Source organism: Myotis davidii, unplaced genomic scaffold (assembly GCF_000327345.1).
Source record: "Myotis davidii unplaced genomic scaffold, ASM32734v1 scaffold123, whole genome shotgun sequence".
NCBI classification, from domain to species: Eukaryota; Metazoa; Chordata; class Mammalia; order Chiroptera; family Vespertilionidae; genus Myotis; species Myotis davidii.
In genome coordinates this window covers 1,162,992-1,174,917 of record NW_006295391.1, presented here as the reverse complement: position 1 = coordinate 1,174,917, position 11,926 = coordinate 1,162,992, and the positions used below count along the sequence as shown (strand labels likewise).

The following is an 11,926-nucleotide window of genomic DNA, read 5'->3' as shown; positions in this document are numbered from 1 at the left end:
TTGCTAGGGACTTGCCCGGCACTTGCTCTCTACCTCTATTTGTTATCTTACTTCTATCATTGACAGTCCCTCTAGGTTGTGGGCTGCTTGCCTGTGTTCCTGAGAAGCATCTACGGTACCAGTCTATAGAGTGTGTTTTCTTTAGTGAATTACCGGTATGTTTACCGGTAATAAACTTGCACTGTTTTATGTATATGTTTGATTACATACAGCCTTGTGACAGTTTTCCTGCATGTCATAAGCATTTGAATATAAATTAAAATGTTAAAATCAAATCTGATATTGTTTTACCTTTTATTTGGTGTGTGGAAGGTGTGCGGAAGAGGGGGTAGTCTTATACGGCGAGTATATAACAAACTCTGTATTTTGAGTGGAAATGTTAGGGGGTCGTCTTATACGCCCAGTCGTCTTATATGCCGGCAAATACGGTAATTAAAAATGTATGCACATATATTTTCTTATAATCTGACTTTATCTCAGAAAATAACAGTATACCGATATGAAACTTGTATAAAACAGGCTAATTTAATATTTCTAGCTCCTGTGAGACACAGTGGAGACCATGGGAAAAGACTGTTTGTTATCAAACCTTCTGGATTCTATGACAAGCGTTTTTTGAATTTACTGGTGAGTTAAAAATTTTTGTTGAACTATTTTCATATAAATAGGAAGACCATTTTGGCCTATTTAGAAAACATCTTTCATTTTGTAAATTCATATGTCTTTTCTCAAAAGATATGGAAATGGGTAGTAAGGTTGTATTTATTACTAAATTTCTTTTTTAGTAACCATTTTTCCTTCAAAAAAAGGATTTATGCTTATTGGAGGTTAAAAATTGAGCTATTCCTTTCTTAGGCTTATGGGGTTTTGAAATCTGTGTTCCCTGACAAAAAATAAAAATCTATATTAGTAAATTAAAGAATTTTGAAAACAGATTTATTTGGGGATAATTATTTATATTATTAAAATATTCTTTAAATATTTTAATCAATTTTAATCAAAAAATGAAAAATCACTCAAATATATATTATATAATACTTGTACAATTAATCCCTTCTTTCTTTCATTTTCATAGAAGAACTAATTGAAGTATTCAAATAAGGCCCTCCATTATTATGAGAGATGATTTTATTTCTATATTGCTTAGGAGCATTGATTCAGAGAGTACAGCAGGGTACTGATTGTACGTTATTAGTGCAGGGTTCTGTAATGGAAAGTAGGCTGTAGAAGATGGAAGACTGTCTGGGCTCTTTGTCATTGTTCGTAAAGCATGGGCTGCCCCCTAGACCTTCTCTAGCTCTGTCACTGTGCTCAGTGCCCTCTCCAACCCCTTGGTTGAGCTCCCACTGTTCTTGTCGTGGCCAACTCAGATTTTATACAGTGGCTGAAATCAACCTGATGTTTTTACACTTTTCTTTTTTATTGAGTTGATTGGGGTGACATTGGTTAATAAATTGGTTCAGGTGTACAATTCTATATGTATTTTTCTTCTTAATACAAAAACTCCTAATTTCATTACATTGTTTTAATCAAAAAATGAAAAATCACTCAAATATATATTATATAATACTTGTACAATTAATCCCTTCTTTCTTTCATTTTTGGTGTTAAATTTAGGCATCTAAAAACTAGAGCAAAAGAAAATCACAGAAATAAATCATTTGATACTGCATCTCCAATTTGGCAAGTTTATTTTATAAGTAATATAAGGAAATCATGTAATAAGGACAACTTAAGGGTGGGAAAGAGAGTTAGGAAATGGTTATTGAAAATTTGTTTTTATTAATCTTGACAGAAATTCTACATTTGTTTGACTGGGATTCCAGTAGTAATTGGCATAACTCTGGTGAATGTATTCATTGGTAAGTCCCTCCCTCTGAACAAATCGATAAATTTTAAAAAAACCTATGTACGTTAAAGAAAAAAAGAAATGGATAAGGAAAAGCTCCTTGAATAATAAAATAAACATAATTTATTTTAAAACAATTAAATCTTAATCCGTAATAGAATATAATGATTTTTTTAAAATATATTTTTATTGATTTTTTACAGAGAGGAAGGGAGAGGGATAGAGAGTTAGAAACATCGATGAGAGAGAAACATCAACCAGCTGCCTCCTGCACGCCCCCTACTGGCAATGTGCCTGCAACCAAGGTACATGCCCTTGACCGGAATTGAACCTGGGACCCTTCAGTCCGCAGGCTGATGCTCTATCCACCGAGCTAAACCGGTTTTGGCCAGAATATAATGATTTTTTTTAAACATCTTTGTTTACTTCCTAAAGCTTTAGCTCATCAGTTCTGTAGGGGCCACATAAAAGGCTTCATAAAGCCTTGTCTTCCTCCTCTTTTTCCAAACCCAGCTTTGATAAGACAGAATAAGGAAAATAGAAAGAGATACTAAAATGGAAAAGAGGCTGAGGAATGGTAGAGTGTTTTTATCCATCTTAGAGCACATCCTATATATTAAAAGCCCAGTGAGCAAACGGCGGAACAACTGGTCGACCAATCACTATGATGTGCATTGACCACCAGGGGGCAGATGCTCAACTCAGGAGCTGCTCCTTGGTGGTTAGTATGCCCCCGCTCGGCTGACCAGGATGAGCAGTGCTCCCACAGTGGCCGATCCCCACAGGCCACACCCCCCTACCAGTGCATGAATCCTGTGTACCGGGCCAATCTACAGAAGAATGGAATTGTGAATGACAGTAAATATTAGATTTTTATAGGAAATTTTGCTCAAAGTACTTCTAATATCTTGAATCCTAGAATATTTTGTTTAGTTGGTATTGGGAAAGCCAGAAGGAATAGTATGTCTTTTATTATATCTTGGTATACTGTATAAACACAAAATGCAAAATTCTCATATAATCCTGCAGACAATGTCTTACATATAGAAGACATCTCATATCTAATGAATGGATTTTCAACCATATTGAAGTGAATTTAAAATATTAGGTATCTTAATTGATACAAATAAAAGGTCACTTTAAAACCACAAGAGGTTGGTTTCTTACTTACATAGTGCAGACTTAATGTTATACACTCCTGATCTGAAGTTGAACATCACTATTTTCTCTTATTAGGTGAAGCTGAGTTAGCAGAAATTCCAGAAGGCTATATCCCAGAACACTGGGAATATTACAAGGTTAGTACACTGTAAATCACTGCAAGTTACCTTCTGTTAGCTGTCTTATCAGTGCACTGGTTTATGTCTTAATTCAGCAATTAAGATAGGGTTTTATATTCTTTTTTTATATCAAGTAGATGAGTACATTTTCTGCTCACTTTTTACAAGGAGCTTCTTTTGGTTATTTTCTTCCTTGTATTATTTTTAAGTTTTATGGTTATTTATTCATTTCAGTAATCCTCACTCAAGGGAGGAGAGAGAGAGAAACATCAATGTGAGAGAGAGACATCGATTGGTTACCTCCCTCATGCATCCTGACATGGAGTCGGGGATTGAACCTGCAACCAAGGTACTTGCCCTTGACCGGAATCGAACCCAAGATCCTTCAGTCCGAGGACCAACACTCTAACGATTGCACAAAACTAACTAGAGCAAGTTTTATGGTTTTTTAAAGGATGACTACGGTGTGTTCTTGAACAAGCAGATTAATAGTCACAATTTATCCCAAGTTCAATACTCTAGGAAAGATTTTATAAATATTAGTGTTAGCTGTCATTTATTGAGCACCTACTGTGTAGCAGGCACTGGTGTTTTGCAAATATCTCACTCCATTTCAAAGGTACTGTATTCCCACTTTAGAGATGAGGAAACTTAAGGCTTAAAAGAGATTAAGTGACCTGTACAAGAGATAACCAAGGTAGTCTTGACTCCAGAGCCTGCACTTAGTCATTTTACCACACTGTCACTGCTACTAAAATCCAAGATAGATTCTTACTTGTCTTTACAAGTGTTGTAGTGAGTGGCCTTATTAGAGTATATCCTTTCATGTTTTATTATCTGAGTGAATTATATTTTAGGGAAGAAGTACTTCATTATTAAATCTTAATATAAGCCATACAATTAGTTTATCTTTCCTAACTGATAGAAAGAGCTCCATTTTTTTGGATCACCAAACCTTGGATTTAGCTCCTAAATCTGCCACTTTAGATACTCAGCACAGGTTTTTGGAGTCAGACAGTTACTTTGCTGCTGTTTAGTAACTGTATAACTTTGTGCAGTTTGTTTTCCATAAAATGGGTGAGGGGAAGTATGCAGCTAATGGATAAAATAGTTGGCACATGGTGAGTGTTACTGGTTATCTGAGATTGTCATTTTACAGAATAGTAAGCTGGAAAAGCAAAATATTATTCAGAAACTAATTTTACACAAATTTTCTCTCGTAGCATCCTATATCAAGATGGATTGCCCGAACTTTCTATGATAGTCCTGAAAAGAATTATGAACGAACAATGGCTATCCTTCAGATTGAAGCTGAAAAGGCTGAATTACGGTAAAAAGTGGGGGTGGGAAGGAAATCCTTTAGTATGGTCAAATCATAAGAAAAAAATTAATAAACTATTTCAATGCTATAGGCTGCTCTATGTAAAAGAATGAAGATGGGTGAGAGTTAGCCTGTTCAGAGTGGACACTATGAGCTGGAGACAAACAATTAGGAGATAATATCTGCCAGATTTAAAAAAGTTCTTTTTAAAATATTCTATTCTCCTAAGAGCAAGGCAGTCCTCTCCTCCCACTTCCCCTCCCCCAATTTTTTTTCCTCCTGCACCCAGTCTATCCTTAGAGGTGACCACTACTTAATGATTTCCAATATATGTTTTCCCCCCAAAAGATTTTATGCATTAAAAATATATTTTATCTATCATTTGAAAACATATTAACACAATGGAATCTTCTTATAAACATGGTTCTTCACCTGTCTTCGTTTCACTTAAAGATATCTTGGTGATCTTTTCTGATAGTATATGCCTCATTCTTTTTCATGGATGCATCATATATTTTGCTAGATGGATGTGCCTTAATTTTTTTTATCCAGTCAACCTATTGTCAGTACTTAGGTTCTTTCCAGGGTTTTTTTTAATATTCTGCAAAGTGCTGTGAATATTTCTTACATACATTTTTTTTTAAATATATTTTATTGATTTTTTAGAGAGTGGAAGGGAGAGAGAGATAGAGAGTTAGAAACATCGATGGGAGAGAAACATCGATCAGCTGCCTCCTGCACATCTCCCACTGGGGATGTGCCCACAACCCAGGTACATGCCCTTGACTGGAATCGAACCTGGGACCTTTCAGTCCGCTGGCCGACGCTCTGTCCACTGAGCCAAACCGGTTTCGGCTCTTACATACATTTTTGCATATTTATTCAGTATATCTGGAATATACATTTCTAGCAATGGTATTGATAAGCCAAATTTTACATGTTTTAAATTTTAAATGTGTATTGCTAAACCCTTCAAAAAAGTTGTGCCAGTTGTCTTTTCAGTCACCAGTATGTGATAATTTCTGTTTCTTCATACCTTTCCTAGCAATGGAATTTATCAAACCTAAACATTTTTGCTTGATGAGATAATTGAAAAGTGTTATCTCATTATTTCCATTTTGTATTTTTGTAAGGTTGAGTATTTTTTCATATATCTGTTGGTTGTTTACATTTCATTTTCTATAAATTGCCCATTTTTCTACTCATCTATACATTAGTTAAATTAACTTCTGTTTTTCTTACACATATGTTTTCCTGGTTTGTCATTTGTCTTTTGACAGTGTAGAATGCTTTGCAATGTAGAAGTGTTTTTATGTTTCAGATAAAAATTAGTAGTAGCTAATATGTTTTGAACTGCATTGTAACATTGCTTTAATTATTTTTTATTTATTTACTTATTTGTCAGTCTTTTTTATAGATTCTGGGATTTTGTGTTATGCACAGGCCTCTGATAGTAACTAAATAAGTAAATATATAAATCCAAAGTTATTTTTTTAAATGGTCATTCAGTTTCCTTCTGCTGCTTTTAAATTTGATCCTATCTGAGATTTATTTTGGGGGTTGGAGTGAGATTTACATACAGTCAAATGTGCACATTAAGCTCAGTGGGCTTTTTTTTTCTTCTTCTTTTTATTTCTTAAAGTATTACAAAGAGTATTACACATGTCTCCTTTTTTCTCCCCCTTGACATTCTCCCGGCCTCCCCCACCCCCCAGTGTCTTGTGTCCATTGGTTATTCTTATATGCATGCATACAAGTCCTTCGGTTGATCTCCTACTCCCCCCAACCCTCCCCAGGGTTCCCACTGTAATTTGACAGTCTGCTCAATGCTGCTCTGCCTCTGTATCCATTTTTGTTCATCAGTCTATAATGTTTCTTATTACCATAAATGAGTGAGTTCATGTGGTATTTTTCTCAGCTTCCCAGGGGCCGTCTAAGTCTCATAGGGGCCATCTCAGCCTCACAGGGGCCGTCCCCACCTCACAGGGTCTGTTTCAGCCTCACAGTCAGTGGGCTTTTGACAAAAGTATATAGTTGATGTAACCACACTGTCAAGGTCGCTTTGCTGACCTCGTGAGCTTCTTTCCTGTCTCTTCCAGTCAGTCCTCCTCCCCTGTTCTTGGCCACATACTACCTTGATCTGCTTTCTGTTCATTCTGATTTAAACTTTGTAGTTTTATAAAACCTGCTGATATTGAATAATATTTAAAAGAACATATGATTGGCTTATTTTCTAAATATGTAATTACATATACTAATATATAGTCACCAAATACAGCTGTCATTAAGTATTTAAGAGCATGGAAAAACAGTATGGCTCATACTTAGTAACACTGGACTTTTTTATACTTCAGACATATACCTGTAAGTTCCAATTAAAAGACCAGATCCCAGAATTTGTTAGAAATGTAGAGATCCTAACATATTTGAAAACAAAAAACCAAAACCAAAACCATAACCCTGACTTCTACCCCCAAAGGAAAGATGCCAGTGTGCAATCAGGAGTACCTACAGTTGTTATAAAGTATATGTTTAGGTATTTGAAAAATGGAAGCATTAAGAAAGATATAAAACAGAAAGGAACTATCCCTTGATTGACTCCCCCAGAGTTAACTGTTATCTTTGGCCTCCAGATTATTGTTGTTAATCCTCACCCAAGGATATTTATTCCATTGCTTTTCAGAGAGAGTGAGAGTGGAAAAGAGGGGAGAGAGTGGCAGAGGAGAGAGAGAGAGAGAGAGAAAAATATTGATCTGAGAGAGACACATCTATAGGTTGCCTCCCACACACACCCTGACCAGGACTGGGAATTGAACTCAAGACCCTTTGGTGTGTGGGCCAACGCTCCAACCACTGAACCACACCGGCCAGGCTCCTCCAGATTTTTAAAACCTTGTGCATGTGTACATATATACATAGTCACAAATGATTACTTTCTTTTTTTAATGAAATGGGAAGATGCTTCACACTGATTTTTTACCTTGCTTTTTTACCTTGCTTTTTTAACCTAATGGTATATCTATCATCTTCTGTGTTACTATAGATAGAATTTCCTCAGGTACAGAATAGTCCATTCTATGGGCTAACCATAACTTATTTAACCAGTCTTCTATTTGTGAATATTTTAATTACTTGGGTTTTGGATAATTATATTCTAAAGAGTAGAAAAGGAAAAGGATGATATTTAATCTTAAATAAGAGATAAATATGCTCCTAGGGTTAGTGAGCTGGTTAAGGTTAATAAAATGAATTATTTAAATGTGATAAAATTATAGTCATATGAAAAAGTTGATATGTAGTCTATAAATTGTAAGTAAAAGCTTTGATGGAGAGGGACTGTTTAGGAATATATGGTAGTTTGTACAAAGGCTCGGCTGTAAGAGAGGAAAGTATCTTTATAGAATAGAGATTATTCAGTTGTGAAAAAGGATGAGGACAAGTAAGTAGGTCTTAAGTTGGAGGATGTTTTTCTTAATCCTGGTTTTTCTTTCTTGTTTTCTTTACAAATACCAATTGTCTGATGTTGACCAGACTTGGTGTGATGCTGTTGAATAAGATACCATTCTTGCTCTCAAGGGGTTTTTTGTCCTAATGGTAATGGACAGCCAGTATAAACTAGGGGATGTAAGCCCCTCCGAGAAGGCATCTTCATGTTTTAATTCCTAGCACTTGGCACAGCATATGGCCTTAGACGTAGGCATTAAAGACAGGAAATGCATTACCACTATTCAAGTGAAGGCGCTCTTCCAGACAAAGCAGGGACAGAAGAGAGAACTGATTACCAATTCAAGTAATGTTTTGGGGATTAAGAACAATATGTGTTATATAAACAACATAATATAAGTCAAAAATTAAGTCCTAAATTTTGCTTATAGGTATATATTATTTTTATGCATACACATGGATTTGTAGAGGGACATTATACTTACATACAGCAAAAAGCTCTCTAGTGGTTGTTTTCTATCTATTCATTAAATTTGTATTTGGAAATGTTAGAATCACAATATTGCTATTTCATTTGTTACAGGTTAAAGGAGATGGAAGTACGAAGATTAATGCGTGCGAGAGGTGATGGTCCCTGGTTTCAGGAACCAACAATTGATAAGGGGCTTATTGATCATTCTCCCAAAACACATCCCGACGCCTAATTTTTTATATCTCTAAATACAAGTACATTCTCTTTATGGAAAACTTAAGTAATAAATATATTTCATGCTTTTTCTCAGAGTGATGAATAAAAAACCCTCTTCCATTGCTTTACTTCTCAGTGTTGGTTCAGACTAAGGCTTTTTCCATGTGTGATTTTAATTGTTTTCAGCTTTATGGGGCATAATTGACAAAAATTGTAAGATATTTAAAGTGTTCATTGTGATTATTTGGTTATGTGGATACATTTGGGTTGGCAGATTAAGGCTGTCGACTTGGGAGTTTCAACTTCCTCTGTTCAGAAGTTTTAAACAATTTTTTAAAACTTAGATAGGAATTTGTGAACTCTTTTAAAAGTGTAACTTTGAAAGGTTAATGTTTTACTTGTCTGATAAATGGAAGTGAGAGAAATCTGAGTATGTTAAGTATTGGGAAGCATGGTAGTTTATGTCTATATTGTAGACATCTGGATTATTCAGGGGCAACTCAGAGTTTTAAATTATACAAATACTGAGCCAATTAGATAAAACGTTAGCACCTTAATAAACATTTTCAGTGAACAAATCTCAAAGTTTGTTTTCATGGTTTTTAGCCATCTACCATGCTTTTTAAATACACACACACACACACTCACACACACACAGGTTTTTCTTAGCTGTAATTTCTATGATTCTTTAGAGTCCTTCTTTGCAAACACTGGAGAACTTATTCCAAAAGGTGAGTAAAAGCTAAAATATGGCTGTCACTTATTAAGCATTTACTGTCTGCTGCATATTTTGACATTGTTTTCAAAATGACTTTATGTGACATTTCTGTGCGTTACAGATGAAAAATTGAGGCTCAGAGATTTTAAACAGGTACTCAAGATTTACCAAAATAAACATTCACACTTTCAACTTTCAAAATGACCTTTTAGCTTTAAAAATTCATTTTTTCAGTGAATACCTTTTGAGAGCTCTCTAGCCCTAACGGTCCTAAGTGCCCTTTACAGTTCACCAAGAGCCTTTGAGGTGTTTGCGTTTTCTTATTTCCCCAGGAGAGGGCTGCCTGTGCCAGTTCCCTCCGGATTTGGTTCTGAGATTCCCTGTGGGATATAATTACCACTTCATAATTCTGCTAAAGGATTTGGGAGAAGGGCATGCTGTCCCTAAGCCCCTGCTTGCACAAACCTTTCAATTTTGTAGAGGAGGGGTAAAGAGAATGAAAGCAGATAATCTTGTAAGTGGTAATTATAAACATCTGTATGTTTATGTTCACTCCTTGTAGACTTTACAGGTTGATTTTAGGCATTAGATTTTACTCATATTCCCCTTTCTACTACTGTAGATACAGGAAAACAATAAATACTGACAATCCCACCACCCATAAAGACATTTGAAAAATTTCCTTCAGTCTTTTTTTTTTTTTTTTAACAGCTGGGATCATATATAGGGTGTTCCCCTAAAATGTATACACACACTTTGAGTAATTATAAAGGCAATGTTTATTAAAATACATTTCATTTTCAAAATTGAGCAATCAGCTGTTAAAGTGTGTATACATTTTTTTTTTTTTTGTAACACCATGCATATAAAATGGAGGATTCCTTTTTTTCAATTTGTGTTTCTTGGAAGGAAACATTAAAATACATATATAAACTACTGATTTTTATGCAGACTTTTTTTCCTGTTTAAGCTTGTTGTATATCGTTCACTATGATACATACTGGGAATAAAGTGGTCATCACAGTAGACATGTTCCCTCTAAAGAGTTTTTAGCCGAAACCGGTTTGGCTCCGTGGATAGAGCGTCGGCCTGCGGACTGAAAGTCCCAGGTTCGATTCCGGTCAAGGGCATGTACCTTGGTTGCGGGCACATCCCTAGTGGGAGATGTGCAGGAGGCAGCTGATCGATGTTTCTCTCTCATTGATGTTTCTAACTCTCTATCTCTCTCCCTTCCTCTCTATAAAAAATCAATAAAATATATTTTTTTTAAAAAGTTTTTAACACAGATGATAGATATTAAATCAGAAATTATACACATGGGTTTGATAGGAGAAAAGGGGAGTGTAGCAACCTGTGGGATCCCAAGCTAGCCTACAGGTACATGCAATGACTAGATTATTTTATAACATCTGGAACATAGACACTGAGTAAAGATCTGTTGAGTAAATGATACAGGGATTTAACTTCGTTTTGGGTTATCTTTTTTTAATTTTTCTGCAGTTGTACAGGCCCTAGCATGGGCTTGAATTGAGCAGACTTCAGGCTAAATCCTGAGCTTACCAATTACTATGACAATAATAATGACTACCATCGATTTAGTATTTGTTACCTCTGCCAGACACTAACCTAAGAACTTTATATTTAATCTTAACTTTTATCTCATATTACAAAAGTTCCTTCACTGCTTGGAGCCCTATCTCTAAAGTGGGATTGTGCTCTTCATCCCACGGAACTGTTGTGATGGTTACTGGGACAATGTATGTAAAGTGCCTACTACACTGATAAGAGGTAATAAATACAGACTTTTTTTCTGTCAGCTAAAATGGTCAATTCTTTTTCAAGAAAATTGCTGATCCAGGACTCTCTGCTTCAGGCTTATTGACTTCAAAGAGGAATGGAGTTACAGGGAGACTACAGCCAGTGGGCACTGTTTTTAAAACTACTTTCAAATCATGGAAAAAGTCAAGTGAACCAAATTCTACAATGTACATTAGCCATACTGTTCTCATTAGAGACAGATAGACTCTGCTGGAGATCACAGGTTAGCAGTAAATTCCCTGGGCTCGGCCTCTTGTATCACTGTTTCCCAAATTTCAGTCCTCGATTTCAGCCAACTCAACTCATTTTTGCCTTCACATATGATATATAATTAGAATTTTCTTTAAATTGATCTTTTTAAATGCAGATTTTTTAAAAAATGTCATTTTATGATTATAAGTAGGAAATCAGTTTCTTGTCATTAAAAGGCAATCACAAATGTAACTGTATATTGTATTCTGCCTAGATTATGTACCCTTTCCAAGGCTCTGAGCCTAATGCCTGACTCTTTAAAAGGGGAGAATTTTTTTAATATGTGTTTTTTTTATTGATTTCAAAGAGAAAGAGGGAGAGAGAGAAACATCAGTGATGAGAGAGAATCATTGATTGGCTGCCTCCTACATGCTTTCTACTTGGGATCGAGCCCACAATCCAGGCATGTGCCCTCAACTGGATTGGAACCTGGGACCCTTCAGTCCGCAGTCTGACGCTCTATCCACTGAGCCAAACCGGCTAGGGCAAAAAAGGGAGAATTTTAATAGCAGATTAGTGATATTAAAAACATACTAGTCCCAAATGGAGACTTTCA

The 11,926-nt window shown here is 35.5% G+C and overlaps 1 protein-coding gene across 1 annotated transcript in view; it reads left to right on the top strand.

The window, feature by feature from the left end:
• NDUFB5 (NADH:ubiquinone oxidoreductase subunit B5) overlaps positions 1-8,710 on the top strand; it is a 14,903-nt gene extending 6,193 nt beyond the window's left edge. The window contains exons 2-6 of the mRNA XM_006770020.2: positions 539-627; positions 1,796-1,862; positions 3,086-3,147; positions 4,353-4,459; positions 8,478-8,710. Coding sequence (XP_006770083.1) covers positions 539-627; positions 1,796-1,862; positions 3,086-3,147; positions 4,353-4,459; positions 8,478-8,598 — 446 coding nt within the window. The 3' untranslated portion in view covers positions 8,599-8,710. The remainder of the gene's footprint in view (positions 1-538; positions 628-1,795; positions 1,863-3,085; positions 3,148-4,352; positions 4,460-8,477) is intronic.
• The last annotated feature ends 3,216 nt before the right edge of the window (positions 8,711-11,926 follow it).